Genomic DNA, 16,277 nt, shown 5'->3' on the forward strand with positions numbered 1-16,277 from the left:
AGTGTGCAATGCTCTGTATTAGCATGTGAATCGTGAGGAAGTGGACTTTTTTTCCTACCACCATCCTCTCCCCACCAGGTCACTGATCTTCTTGGATTCATACTAATATTATGTATTGTTTTAGCTCTTTATTTTTCTGTAGGTAAAATTCTTTATAGACAGGCATGAGTAAGAATACACATTGCAGTAAAGTACTCAGTGGAGAAATGTAAGGGAATGTTGGTGAGATGGACCATTAGATCAAGTGATTCCCACAAGTGATGGCTGCAGGGGAGTCCTGAGAGAATCAAGGGGAGGCCCCTGGCCCAGGATGGCTGTGTCCTGGCCTGGTGACACACTTCCTGCATGGATCCCAGAAAATCTGGAATTGAGTCCAGAAAAATCTACATCTATTTCATTTACAGTGTCAGATATGAGACACAGAGTAGCACAAACAAATGTTGGTGTCTTTACAGACCACATCAGTGCCCTTCCTGTGCTGTCCCTGCTTGTGGTCCCAGACACCTAAAATTTCCCACACTGGGGAAAGTAAGCAAAGAATCAACCCAAAAACCGCCTCCAGAAGCGTGTTCTACAGATGTTTTTTCTTTGTGTTGGTAGTTGCAGTAAAGCTTTAGTATCCAATGGAGGTAATGAAAATATTTAAATAAATGTCTAATTACTTTAAATGCCAATGACAAAAATGAATATGTAGCCATCACGGAGAATACCCTGTATTTTAGGGCCCATTTATATTAGCTCTGAGGTCCTCGTGTCTGGTAAGTGTTAAGTATTTAAAACATCTGTAACAAATCACTTATTATATATCCATAACAGAGTTTTTATCCCACACTCCACACTGATGGGCTGGCAGGAAAGTCATTTCTGGTCCTCCTTGTGGAATTCCTGCCCCCTGCCCTCCCTGGGATGTCCCATCACCCCTGGCCTCTTGGAAGGGGTGCCTCGGGTCACTGCAGTCTGTCCACACAAGGCACCACTGAGATGCCCACAGTCCCTGTCTGCATGGCCCACAATAAGCAGCAATTTGGGAATCTTTTGGAAGCTTCAGAACCTCTATAGAAGATCTGATGTCACTTGCTTATGACTTCACGCTCTGGGAACCATTCCTCCCTGGGGCACGGCCAGGGAACAGCTCGAATCCCACCTCCACGGGGGTGAAGGGCCCTGCTTTCTGTCCCACCCGGAGGAATCATCGTCCAGCCACCATCTCTCTCTCTCTCTCTCTCTCTCTCTCTCTCTCAGTTTCAGGGGAATCCTTCTCCCTTCTTGTGTCCAAGTCTCTGGACTTATTTCCACACCTTCAGTCCTCTTCCGTGACCTCGAGCAGTTGGCAAGTAAAGCAGATCTAGCAGGTTATTTCCATTTTCCCTCATGCAACACAAAACTGTGCTACTTCTGAACAGAGAACTGTAAAGTGCAAAATAAACGGAGAAAGACATTCTCCAATATCCAGCTGTATTTCTACTGAAAAAAGAAACGAGCCAACATTTTAACCCATTTAGAAACACTGACCGATGCAGGATCACTGACCCAGTGTTGGAGCTGAACTTCAAGTTTCCGTATTGCTGGTCGTTGGGGTTTGTTATTCCGCTTCATTTTGCCACAGTGGTGGGCAGTATAACATGATGCTCGTGACACACAGTTTTGAAATGAAAATTTCAGCTGTGCCATCACAAGCAGTATGACTTCGGGAAAGTTAAAAAAAATTCCTTGTGGCCTCACTTCCTCTTTTGTAAAGGGGTAAGATACCCTACCTATCAGAAGTTCAAATAAGACACAAAGCTGTTACTGCATAGCGTCTGCCATATAGTAAGCTCTTAATAAGTGTTAGTTGTAGTCATAACATTACAGTTTCCCGGTAACACAGAGCATTTTGCACCTGGTGCTGTGTTTTTACATCCACCTACTTGCAAAGTGACAAATCTGAGTTTAAAATGGAAGAGATGCGTTGATTAGCTGTGCTCAAGACTTGGGGCGCTGGAAGCAGCGTGAAAGGCACCAGCCTTCCTCTGTCACCTTCCGAACATGTCACACAGGCAAGATGCTTTAAACTCAAGTCTATTCTCTCATGAGCCAAGGACAGATGTTGGCTCAGGCCATGGAGAGCCATCTGATAAAGGAAGGGGAGGGTATTTATAGATGTGGAACATAACAGTGAGCTCCATCAGAAGAGAAAACAACAGTGAAAAAGAGCAAATACCAAGATGGATGCGTAGATAAATGAAAGCAATCCAGATTGGGGAGTGGGAGGAGCCTTTTTCTTAGAATTAATGTACTGAAATTTCTGGGGTGCTGACCCTGAAATAACTTTCATTAAACAGCAATGGACCTTGATGCATAAAGCACAGGTCCGTATCCTGGCTCTCCAGGAGGTAAACAGGCCCTAGATACTTGACCTTTCCTGAAATGTTACAGTGAACTCTTCATTAGCTACAGAGGCTGGCCACTGGATGTAAAGGAATCTCAGGGCAGCTTATCCCATCCTATGAAGGCCCATGTGTGTTTACATATTCATATATTTTCAGAGACAACTTTCCTTATATGGTGTTTCATATTATTAGGTCCAAGTTCTCTACGGTCCTGATCACAGAATCAGGCCACTGACACGAATGGATACTGGAAATGGTACTGGATTGAGTTGGGAAGATTTATTTCTAGTTCTGTCTCATCAACCAGTGATGCCATGTGAGCAGAGCAGCGAATAACACAGACCCTCGCTTTCCTTGGACATGAAGTGAAGCGGATAGACGGTAATGCTTTTGATTTGCCACCTCCTATCATTTCTTATGGCTAATTCAGCAATGTGGACGATGTCGGCTCATCCCAGACTATCCATGGCCATCACGGAGCCGTCTGTGAAATGATTGGTATTTACTTGTAAAGAGAGAGACAGAGAGGACCGCAGGCCACGGTTGAAGAGAGCCTTTTTTATTGCCTCCAAATTCCTTTGATGTCAAACAAACATACAAGGGGAGTCACAGCTTTGAAATTGGGCATTAGTCACAGCCCAGAGAGTAAATGACAGCGCCCTTGATTCTCTTCACCAATTTTAAAGGAGTGAAATGAGGAGAGGTGGGTGTGCTCAAATCTCTTTTCAAAGTGTGGTGCTGCGTTTCATATGGGGGAGAAGTTCCCCTCAGGTCAAGCATCCTTCTATTAAATTTCACATCGTTAAGCTTTTTAAACTATGAATATTCATTTGATTAATATTTCTAAAACCATGAGCAAAAAAAAAAAAAAAGCTATTCAAACACAATAGCTTAGGAACATTATGAGATGGACATATTATTAGACCTGAACAGTCTACCGACAGGATTCCTCTATTATCTGCTCTCATGTAAGAGGCAAGAAAGAAAGAAAAAAATCAGAAAATCAGAGGTCAGCTTTTCAAAATGCAGTTACCAGCATTGCAAACACTGCAGCTAGCAAGAGAACAAAGCAGAAAGAATAATATACCTTCTTTGAATGAAGGTATATGGAAGGTGAATTTAAGACTATCCTTGACTCTGAGAGAATAAATTATTGTCAAAAGTGTGCAATGAGACAACTTTTCTCAGTTGTAACTATTGGGTAAATAAATTTATATAACCTTTCTAAGTGCTGATAGAAAACTAGACACATGGAGAGGGAGGGGATAAAGGGACACATAGATAGGAGGAGAGATGGGGGAGAGAAGAGATGTCCAAACACTTAAAGAAGTGCATATAATTCTCCTCTATCTAGAAACTCATTGTAAAACCAATGTTTTTATATGAGTGCATAAATATGACATATATTAGGTATATATAGGTATGCATATATAAATATATATTAGAGTATACATGTATACATATGTGTGTATATATATATATACACACACTCCATATAGAATTTCAAATATCATTGCATTTAATGTACATATGTATACAATAAATAATTGTGTGCAGTATTCCACATAATTAATTATCTTATTGGGATAGGAAAAGTTAAACTATCATTGAGAAATTGCTGGAATTTAAGTGTGGAGTAGCTTGAGAGGTAAAAACTGCAGGGACCAGTCTTGGAGGAAAGACCCATAGTCATGAGTTTTGCCACCAAGATCCCAGAGCTGCCAGGGTGAATATAATCTGAGAAAATTCCCCTCATGATTCTGGTTAAGGAAAGGAGAAAAATAACTATTTTGAATTATTCCAAGAGCATTTGTTTCTCTTAACAAAGGATTTCCCTCCAATGAAAAGATTTTACCAGTGACTAACCACTTTGAGTTTTACCAGAGCCTAACCAGTCTGGAAGAAGGGCAACAGCCAGTGGCAGGCCCCCTGCAGCCTTCTTGTCTCACCTACTTGGGAGAAGCTGAGAAGAAGAAAACCTGAGAAGCTCTTGTGATGGCTGCAGCCCCAGACACAGGCTCACTAGCAGACTGAGATCTAATCGTAAGGTTACAGATCGCCTCCCCTCCCCTCAGACCTTACCTCCACATCATTAGGCACCTGCAGAATAACAATGGATTGCAGCTACAAGAGCCAGAGTGCTCAGATCCTCCTTGAGAAAGATTCTCCAGAGAGTTCCAGGCAATAAGGGAGACAGAAACAAGGACGCCAGAGAAAATGTTAGCCTCCGACCCCTCAGCTCCAGTGAGGAGTAAATACAGTCTGACTCCCAATCAGGCAGCCAGGTAAACACAGACCCTCACACTGAGGACCATCAACCTCAGTTCCTCACACTCAGTACAGCACCCCCAGTGCTCAGTAAAAAGCATAAGGAATACTAAAGGGCAAGAAGCACGGTTTCATGAGGCAAATCTAGCATCAGAACAGACTAGGTATGGAAAAGTTCTGAAATTATCAGAGTGAGACATTAAAATAATGACTAATATGCAAAGGGCACCAATGGATAAAGGGAACAACGGGCAAGACAGGGAAGCAGACAGATGGAAACATTAAGAAGGAATCAAAAGTAAGCACTAGAAATCAAAGATACTGCAACAGAAATGAAGAATACCTTTAATGGGCTCATCAATAGATTGGACGGGGTCTGGGAAAGAATACGCAAAGCTGGAAAATATGTCAATAAACTTCTCAAATTGAAAGGTAAAGAGCAGAAAAGCATGAAAAAAATGGAACAGATCATCCAGGAGATGTGGGGCCGTTACAAGAGGTGTGACATATGTGTGATGGAAATGCCAGAGGAAGAGAAAGAGAAAAAGGAAAAGAAGAACTATTTAAGGCAATAACAAAAGATAATTTCCCTAAATATGTCAGATGACAAACCACAGGTCAAACTGAAGTTCAGAGAACACAGAGAAGAACGAATACCAAAGAAACCACACCGAGGCATATCAAATGCAAACTGCAGAAAATCAAAGATAAATATCAAATCTTAAAAGAAACCAGAGGAGAAGATGCCTCTAGAGGAACACAGGCAATAACTGCATTGGACTTTTCTTCAGAAACCATGGAAGGAAGAAGAGAGTAGAGTGAAATATTTAGTCGTGAAAGAAGGAAACCACCAACCGAGAATTGTCTACCCGGTGAAATTTTCTTCTAAAAGTGAATGAGAAAGACTTTTTCGAACAAACAAAAATTGGAGAAATTTTCTGCTTTGAAGGAAATGTTCAAAGACTTTCTTCACAGAGAAAGAAAATGACATAGGTCAGATACTGGGCCCTACATAAAGAAAGGAAGAGTGCTGGAGATGGAGTGAATGAAGGCAAAATAAAATCTTTTAATTTTCTCATTTTTCATGGATCTAACAGATAACAGCTTTTCCAGACTAATAAGGACAATGTGTTTGGTGATTATAGCTTATGGATAAGTGAGATGAATGATTGCAATGTTAAAAGGATGGGAGGGAGGGACTGGGAACACCTTGTATAAGATACCTGCCCTACCGCTGAGGCACTACAGTGTCATTTGAACGCAGACTTAGATTGGTTGTAAATGTATATTGTAAACTCTAGGGCAACCAATATATTTTTTTTAAAGAAGTGAGCATGAAGTCAGTTATTTCCTCTTTCTAGGTATTTGTGGAAGTTAGAAACTGCACAAGGCAAACAGCTAAGAAGGTAAGCATAGAACCACTGAAATGCCGAATAGAGTATTCAGTAGTTTGCTCTGCTGAAGAAGAGACAATAGGATTTCAGGACCCAGAGAGAAAGAAGGGACCTCAGTAAACTCCAGTCTCATGATTGGGATTCCTGAACAGCTATATTCTAAAACTGGAAATTAAGATGCCAGTTTACAAGGACTCTTTTCTTGACCAAACACTAGTCAGCCTTCCCTGAGCCCTCTTGTGACTAGGCCTCAGCCTTGGCCTGCAGGCCTAGGACTTCCAGCCCAGTTTTAGCAGGAATTTTGCTAAACCAGCTTAATGACAATTGCCCCACCTTTGATGTCTAATCAATCCCTTTTAATAACATTCCCTCCACTGATGTTTTTGCCCACTGGGTATAAATCCACAGTTGCCCTCACTGCATTTGGGTTGAGCTCATGCAACTGAAGTCTCTCTCCTCTACTGCATGAGCTCAAATAAAATCTTCTTTGCGATTTTTAACAAGCATGTTGCAATTTCCCTTTAATACAGGACATGGGTCTCTAGCACATTTGACACAGCAGAAAAGAGAATGAATAAACTGTGACACTGATCAGTAGAAAATATCTAGGCTAAGACTTGAAGAACAAAAACAATGAGAAATACAGGGCAAAAGCATAAAAGATATGCAGCACGTGGAAAAAAAAAGTTTACTGTGTATGGAATTAAAATCCCAGTGAGGTTATTGAAAGAGAATGGAACAGAGATATATGTGAAGATGTAATGTTAAGGAATATCCCCAAACCTGTAAAAGACATGAGGTTCAAAAAGTGCTATGAACCATAAACAGAAGAAACGCAAACAAATCCCTCCATAGGCTTATCATGACGAAATTGCTAAAAGAAAAAGGCAGAAGAGAAGGAAAATTGAAAATAGTCTGTAAAACAAATCATCATCAAAGCAATAATTTCACTGACACCTTACATTATAGCACAAATGGCCAAATCCAGAAAACAGATATCATCTTTCATGTGGTGAAAGAAAGAGGCTAACCCAGAATTCTACAGAAATGATTACCCAGCAAAAGTGCCTTGGAAGATGACCATTACAGAGATATTCCTAGCTGGACAAGCACTCCAAGAAATTTGCCAGTTGGTATTCACTAAAGGAGTCATTTAAGATAATTTTTCAAATTTTCTTTTAGAAAAAAAAAATTCCCAGTTGGAAACATGGAAATGCCAGAAAGAATGAGTAATAAAAAATAATAAATATGTAATTAAATATAAGTGAACTCTGCAAAGCATGAATATTGAAGCCTCATGGAGCCTAAAGTGTACATAGAATTAAAATACATAGGAAAGAACACAAGCATCCGAAGGGCATAAGTGGGACTATGTATGTAAATGGAGAGAACGTTCTAGCATTAAGTGCAAAGTGCTAAAAGTACTACTATATGGAAGTAATAAGTCAAAAAGAATAATAAAATCAATAATCTAAACTACAATAATTATATTATAACATAACAATATAATATAAATATGTAACAGACAAGTTAATAGAGATGAAAATGTAACAATGAAATATCTATTTCTACAAAAGCCAACAAAAGAAAAAATATATTTATTATAATAATATATAAACATAATTAATGTACAACTTAAGAGAGATGAAAAATATAATAAACTTCCATTAATTCAAATGAGAGAAAGAAAAGAGAAAAAATTGTACATAGAAAAGCAGTAATCAATGGAGATGATTAGCAAAGGTCAATACAGCTTCATGAAAACATAAAGACTGAGCAATACTGACCCAGAGGCCAAAGAAGACACCAGGTACCAGGAAGGAAAAATGGGGCTATTACTACAGAGCCTACAGAAATTAAACTAATAAAAAGCAATAAAATGACTTAATGCTAAAAATATTCAGAACAGAAATAAAATGAAGAAATTCTTTGCAGGGTGTGGGATCCCTTATTACAATGGCTTAAGAAATTAAAAATCAGAATACATTTATATTTATGAAAATAATTCCAATTATAATGGCATCAAAAATCTGAAATGTGTATGAATCAGCTTAACAAACAATATGCAAGCCTACTTTACTGAAAAATAAAAAGCATTACTGAGAGAATTTAAAGACAAACTAAATATTGATATATATCAAGTTCATACATTAGAAATCTCAATATTTTCAAGGTATTTGTTTTCCCAAATTGACTTAGAGATTGGAAATCCCAACGGAGTTTACTATGAAAATTGACAAGCGGATTCTAAAATGTACATGAAAATACAAATGAATTAAAATAGACAAAAAGAAAGAGTTAGAAGATGCACACCACTTCAAAGTACAGTTATTGGTCTGTGGTTTTCATAAGCAGATTATTAGAACAGAGGAGAGAGAAGAAGTGGACCCATATCTGCACATTTAGTTCATTTTTTCTAAGGCCCCGTGGCATCTCAACAGAGAAACTCTTTTGAAAAAATGGTATTTCTGTAACTGATTACACATGGGGCAGTGGGCGGGGAGCTGGAGGGGTGGAGGGGTGGGAGATGAAACTAAAATACTAACCCCACCTCACATTTTTCACAAAATCTCATTTGAAGTGGATCACAGGCCTAAACACAAAAACTAAGTCCATAGAAGTGTCTAGAAGAAGTCATAGGAAGGTAACTTCCAGCCTTCAGGTAGATAAAACTTTCTTCGAAAGGACACACACACACACACACGCAAATCATAACCATAAAGAAAAAAGTAAATGAGAATGCATGATAATTTAAAACTTCCCCTCCTCAAATGATACTACTAAGAAAATGAAAAGTATGCCACAGACAGGGAGAAGCCATTATATATATATATATGTCAATGGAGGGACAGAACCATTCTGCGTGGTACCAGGGTTGGTAGATACATGAACCTATGCATTTGTCAAAACTCGCCAAACTGTACATGCCAAAAAGTGAACTTTAATGTGAAAGAATTCTATATGTAAATGACTTAGCATGTCTGGAACACAGTAAGTAACCACTAATATGATAGTTGAAGGTAACAATTAAAAAGCAATAATCATCCTTGATTAGAGATCACCCCAAAGTCTTTACAATAAATACTTTCAAGATAAAAACAATGTGGATTGTAGTGAAGTTTTCATGTCTTCATTATGTGACTGATAATGTAGGGTTTTTTTCTTTATAACTGTTCTCTTGGCTCTTAAGACCAGCTCTAGCATCTGTAAGCAAGAATTACACAGCATAAAATTCAAGGGCCTTTTAAAAATAATATACTCTAGATTCCCAGGAACAAAGAAGAATCTCATTGCATTCCTTTTTTTCCTTTTGTGCTAAAATTAGTTTTTGGTGAATGCTTATTTCCTAAGCTGTACTATGTTTGATGTTGACATGGGCGATTCAGAAAAACATTACACTTCCCTCTTCCTAGCATTCCACTACACACTGGGACAAATACAAGTTGAACTTTAGATTATTCATTAATTAAAGTTCTGCATGTTCTTACATGTTAAGTCAAAGGAAAGCAAAGCTCGACTTAAATTCCAAGGTTACACAGTATCTGAAATCCAAGTGTACAAAAAAAAGTGTGCAGGGCTGACAGAATATTAAAATGCTTCTTTTTCTTTCTTTTCAACTTCATGCTTCAGATGAAGCCTCTGTCAATATCCTGAGGGCTATCTATCTATCTTGTTTCTTAGCTGCGATGTAATTTTCACAGAACGTGGAAAAGAGACAGAAAAGAACTATTAAATCATCGTGTCCGCTCCCTGCAGGCACAGGGCGGCTCCCTGCAGTACATTTTCCATTGCTTTGTCGATTTTGAAATGACTCAAGCAAGGAGGTTTCCATCACTTCCCTTGGGAGGCTTTTCAGTGGCTTAGTAGCCCTCACTGTTAAGATGGCTTTAATATTCCTTTGCTCAGTTTTCCTTTGCTTAATTTTATTCTGCCTTTCCCAGTTACACTCCCACGGCTGGGCTCTCCCCTTCCCAATATGTAGAGGGAGTTATCAGCTGTTAGTCCTCTAAGCGTGAATTTAGTTCTTCTAACTCCCACTCAGAAATCCAATACTCGGCCTCCGTCAGTTGTTCTCATTGACTTTCTTAGAAGACAGTAGATTCATTGTCAGTTAACACCAGATCGATTTAAGCAAAATATAACTGAATGATTAGTACCCCACTGATTCCAGAAATCTATAACATGTGTTTAATATATTCTTGGGAGAACAGTAAGCCTTTCTGTAATCATTTTCAACACTTATTTAGCCCAACAATATGCTAAGCATGGTGCAGAGAACTATACCCTGCTTTCTGTGGATCTAACACCCAAATCCAAGTACGTCCCCAAGTGGTCCCCCCCTGGAAGGGAATAGACCACTTCCAGAAAACAAATTGGCCTGAATGGAGGTGGACCAGCTTTTTAACCATGCATAGCTTCCATCTTGTTCTAGGAGATTTACAAAATTATAATAAGTTATGACTTATTTTAATAAAGTGTATGCTGGCAACTGTTACAAACTTACAGACATCTGTCAATAGTTTAGAAAGTTTGTGTTTTAATATGAGAAACTTTAAAGGACAATTCAATAACCTGGGGTATTGATATTGGTGGTGTGGGGATGAGCGCCCTCATCCCAGCCCTGTGGGAAGCGGTAAGACATCTTAAGAATGGGCCAGCGAGCATTGAGCTGGAAGCGGCTGGAGCCTGAGGGCCCTTCTGTTTCTTGCCTTCTGCTATGGTCTGAATGTTGGCATCCTTCCACGATTCATGTGTGGAAGCCTGGCCCCAACATGGTGCAGACATGGAGTCACTGATGATCCGAAGAAGACACGCTGGGAAATATTCCGCCACTGATCTGAAAGTCAAGCACGGTGCTTTTACACAGTAGGACTGAAAGCACACATTTCATTAATTTGACTACTAAATCCTATAAAGAGGCAGAGACTACACAGAAATCTCCAGGAAGCTTAGTAAATAAAAGCCTCGCTATTCCTAAGCTGAACAAATGCACTCACAGAGGCAGTAGCGTCAGGGCTGAAGGCTGTCTCGTTCCCCAGTGATTCCACAGAGCTCGCAGTTCCTACCTGGCCCTCAAGGCAGTTCCCACCTGAAGGGTCTTGGGCCAGTCATTCCAGACCCCCACCTGGCTGAGAAATCATGCAGAATTACTGTCTGCCTCAAGCCTCACCAGTTTATTGAAATACCATCTGGGCTGATGTTACTTATCCCACTGTATTTCTTAAATCTTTAATTAGCAACAGGTTTTTGCGTGAGGACAGAATGCAACCCCTGGGCTGCTTTTCCTGCCAGTGAACCTCACATGCTCCTGGGAAGGCTTGGTTCCAAAGATGCTCTCTTAGTATGCTTCCTCCAAAATGCTTTTTGTTAGAATCCAGCAAGGATACAGATTAGTCTGATGCCTCCAAAGTGAAAATGAATGCCAGTTGATCAAGAAAATCCTCCCAGCTGTATAATTTCTTCCAAAAAAATCACATATTAGGAAGATGAATATATTTTTGCTGACAATATATTTACTTCTTTGATCAATGTTTGAGGAAGGGAAATTGAAATCTCCAACTAGAATTGTTGATTTAGTCTATTTCTCAGAGTTCATTCAGTTTTTCTACATGTTTTTGAAGCTTTATTATTAGGTGAATTAACCCTTACAATTGTTATGTCCCCTTGATTAATTCACTCCCTTATCATTCTGAAAAGTTCTTTCTCTCTGGTAACCCTTTTTTCCTTTCAAACATAATCGGACCAATTATATAGTCAATCCAGCTGTCTTTTATAAATGTTTCCAGCCTTGTCATTTTAACATAGCAGCATCTTTATATTTAAAGTGCACCGTAGTACTGAAAGCACAGCAGTATACACTTGGGTCTTGTGTTTTAATCCAATATGACAGTCTCTGTCTTTTAATTGGGCTGTTTAGACCATTTACACTTAATGGGAATTTTGCTATCATTAGGTTTGTCTATCATTTTGCTATTTATTTTCTATTTGTTTCATCTGTTCTTCATTCCTCTTCTTCTGCCTTCTTTTGAACTAATTATATTTTCCTTGGCTAGATTATTTGCTACAACTATTTTTAAGTTTCTTAGTGGTTGTTTTAGGACTTTTTACTTGTTTTACATGTCATGGTCTACTTTAAGGATTTATGGCACTTCAGGTAGAGCACACAAGCCCTATGATGGTGTATTTCTACTTAATCCTCCTAACCTTGCTGTTGTACATTTCACTCCCATATGTTATAAACCCTATGACACATTTTTTTTGTTTGAACAGTCTAGAATATTTTACATATATTTGAATAATCAAATAATAATAAAAGACTCATATTTTTACCATGTAACCATTCCCAGTGTTCCTCATTCCTGTGGGTAGGTCCATATTTCATCCAATACCATTTTCCTTCTGTCTGAAGAAGGAAATACCATCACCCACCCTGCTGGTGATGGATTCTGCCAACTTCTGTAATTCTAACAACGGAGTCAGTTGTAGGTCAGCCTGTGATTTATTGATTTATCTTCTCATTCTGAGTTAGATTTTCCTGTTCATGCCTGGTAATTTTTTATTTGATGCCAGATAATTCAATTTTACAAGAATTCAAATAATACACTATATGTATTTTTATTCCTAAAAATATGCTTGAGGTTTTTGTCTGTGATGCAGCTAAATTACCCGGAAATAGTGCAATAGTTTTGAGTCTTGATTTCAAGATTTATTAGGGTATACTGAAACAGCATTTAATTCAGAGCAATTGTTCCGCACTACTGAGGCATAGCTGTTCTGATATCCCATGAATTATGAGAATCTCTCGTCTGGCAGGTGGGACAAGCCAGGAACTATTCCCAGCACTGTGTGATGTCAGGTGCTGCCCTAACGCTCAGCTTCAGGTGCTTTCTTCGCATGCATTGTGAATATTCTGCTTCAGATTCAAGAAGGACCCTGGAGTTTTCCTGCGGATTCCTGGAATTTTCTGTGTGTGTGGCTCTTTCTCCTTCTGTACTCTGTTCTTCACAGTCTAGCCGCCTCATTGTCCCTGAATTCTCATCTCTAGCTTCTTGGCTCTGGGATTTTTCCGGCCTCTGCCTTACGCCCCATGGCCTAGAAATTCCCTCCAGTCATGAAGCTTGGGAAATCACAGGGCTCACTTAACTGGTTTCCAACTCTCAAGTGTCACTGCACTTTTTGTCTGATATCTAGGGTCTTAGAAACTGTTCTTTCACATGTTCCCTCGTTTTTATGGTAGTTTTAAGTGTCAGGGTAAATCCAGTCTCTCTTACTCCATTTCATCTGGACCCAGATGTCTCTTTTTTAGCAAAACTTTGATGAAGTCTTAAAGATAGTGAAAGTGAAATGCAACATAATAACGTACAGCTACTACAAAATAAGATTTACACAATCATTGCAAACGCTTAACAGGCTGGACCAGTTCACCATCTGCTTCCCTGTATCCAGGGACCACTGTCCATGTATTCCCGGGTCATCCAGGACCACTATGATTCCAAAGACCAAAAGAGTCTGGGATTCAGAGGAAGAGTTTGGTCTTTAATTTCCATGTCTTTATTTTTATCCTTGAGCGTCCAGGGTTCTAGAATGATTGATATCAGAAATACCCATTTCCTCTAAAGGAACCCCAGCCCCACCCATGGGCATGCTGTTTCGGGCATGTCTCTTCTTTTCTTACTTATTATATATGAAGTATCACTTCGGGTGGAATACTGATGTTTCATTCTGTCAGTGCTGCCCTACTGAGTTCATCCAAGGCTAGTTCAAAAATCATTTTTCAATATTATTACAAATAAAACAACTATTCCAGCAGGTTCTCTGGCACAACTACATATCTAGTTTATAGCTGCTAAGGAATAATGTGTTGTTTTCCTTGGGTTGCCAAAATAAATTGCCACAAACTCAGTGTCCTAAAATAAAGGAAATTCATTCTATTATGATCTGGAAATCAAAAGCACATTTCCTTTACAGGCTTTTGGAGCAAACATCTCCTTGCCCCTCCTGGCTTCTGGGTGCTCCTGGTGTCCCTTGGCATGTGACAGCATAACTCCTCAGCGTTTTCGCTGAAAGATTTCCAAATGATTCGATAAGACCCACCTACATTATCCAGGGTAATTTCCTTTTCTTAAAGTTAACTGACTATAGATGTTAACTGCACCTACAAAGTATCTTCACAGAAAAACCTAGACTTGTGTTTGATTAAATAATAGTCCTAGCCAAGTTGACAATGACAGATAAAATTAACTATCATAAAACCTCTTTAAACTTTTGCACTTTAATATGGCATCTGTGAAACTCAAGGATCTGGAAAAATATTCTTAGGAGTCCTCAAACTTTAAGTGATTAAAAAATGTGTTGTTTTAAATAAAAATGCTTTCTTGAAGGGATTCTAAAAGTTACAATGATGAAAGTTCTCTTTTTCAGCATAATTGGATGTTGAGACATTTTTAAATATTAAAAATACCATCTCTGACTTGTATTTATATATATGTATATACACACACATATATTTTTATATGTATGTATACTCATATATATATATAAAAATTGAAGAGAGAGAGAAGAAAAAATAGAACAGTGAAGTCTAACCTCCTTTAAAGTATTCTCTTAGCTACTTATAAGGTTTCCCAGATATCCAATTCAAATATGGCCTTAGTCTATTGTATTCCACCTTCCATGAGCACTGCGGCCAGCAGACTTTAAGGCGGCCCCCATGACACCCAGTCCTGGAATTCACCTTTGAGTAACTGCTACCTCTTGAGTGTGGGTGGAACCAGAGCCTTGATTCCAATCAATGGAATGTGGCAAAAGCGATGCATGTGGGCATGTGTATATGATCACGTAAGAGTATGATGCGTGTTTTGTTAGGCTCTCCCACCTTCCACATCTAGCTTTCAGGAAGATCATTGACATGATGACAACTGCAAGGAGAAGAAGAGCCCAAGAGAGCTGGGAGGTGAAGCCCTCTCTCATCAAACCTTCTGATGAGAACACTGCCCATCTGACACCTTCGCAGCCTTGCAAAACTTCAATCGGATGGCCAGTTAAACAGCCCAGACTCCTGACCCTGAGAAACTATGACATAATAATTGTGCAGCATTTTTCAATCCACAAAATTTGTGGTAATTTGTTACAGAGCATAGAAAATCTAGTATAAACACTTATCTACCCAACTATCTTAAATTAAATATTAGGATGTACACAAATGTGTGTGTGTGTGAGTGTAACATTGTCCCATACTCTCTTTATTTCACTTTTTTTCCTTAAAACTGGATGTAAGTTTCAAGCCTCATGATCCTTCACCCCAAAATACCATAGTGAGCATCTCAGCAAAGTAAAGGAAGCCTCTCAAATCATAATATAATTATGATACCTAATCAAGTTAACAAAAATACCAAAATATCACATAGAACCCAACAACATTCATGTATTCTTTGAGACCTACAGATTTTTATAAAACTTTTTAAAGAGGTCCACACATACTCATTTGTGAAAAACTATTTTAGCAAAGCCCTGCTAAAAGATATGCATAGATTTTTAAGAGATAAAAAGATATATATAGATATATAATTGGTTATTAAATTGAATACATAAATTACTAAACAATACAAATATCCACAGCATTGTTAATGCCATTTGTTCATCCCAAGGACAGTGGTTAGGACTTGCTTATTTGCATACGTAAAGGCCACACAAGGTCCATCTATGCTGATGCCATGGGAGTCTGGGCAGCCCTTCCTACCCAGCTCTCAGCTTAGTCCCAGAGCTGCCAGTGTCCACTCCAAACTCTTCAAGTTGCAAACAGTAGAAAATGTACTTAAATACATTTAAATAAATTGGGCATTATTTCAATAATTTTTAAATGTTATAGCATTTGAGAAGAGAAAACAAACTTAAGTGTAAGTCGGGCTTTATGAGACTGGAATTAGCAACTGGCAGGTGAAAAGTCTAGTACACTTTGTCTCTTTTCTGTCTCCAAGGTGCTAAATATTCTGTCTCTGTGAACGTCTGCTTATTTTGTTTCTGCCTACTTATCTTGAATTTAGCACAGTATAAAAATCACCAACTCTGATGTAAACTATGACATTTGACATTTCAATCCCCTCCCCCACCCGCCTCAGACTCCCAGTGCTTCCACAATACTCTCCATTCTCACTTATTCAAAGGTAAGATTGGAAAGGTACACTGACAGCTGCAGAAATGTAGCCAATAGTGAACCCCACAGATGCTCACTGTCTTCTAACCACTG

The 16,277-nt window shown here is 38.8% G+C and overlaps 1 protein-coding gene across 5 annotated transcripts in view; it reads right to left on the minus strand.

Moving 5' to 3' along the window:
* The window catches only part of RNF144A (ring finger protein 144A), a 397,563-nt gene that overhangs the window by 215,060 nt on the left and 166,226 nt on the right, over positions 1 to 16,277 (minus strand). The window contains exon 7 of one of the 5 annotated variants that reach the window (XM_037026434.2): positions 10,806 to 10,868. The exons of the other annotated variants lie outside the window; for them this stretch is intronic. Within the exon in view, the coding sequence (XP_036882329.1) occupies positions 10,821 to 10,868 (48 nt within the window). The 3' untranslated portion in view covers positions 10,806 to 10,820. Of the gene's footprint in view, positions 1 to 10,805; positions 10,869 to 16,277 lie in introns of those variants that run through there. 5 annotated transcript variants of the gene reach the window in all.

The sequence above is a fragment of the Manis javanica genome, chromosome 1 (assembly GCF_040802235.1).
Source record: "Manis javanica isolate MJ-LG chromosome 1, MJ_LKY, whole genome shotgun sequence".
In the NCBI taxonomy this organism is placed as follows: Eukaryota; Metazoa; Chordata; class Mammalia; order Pholidota; family Manidae; genus Manis; species Manis javanica.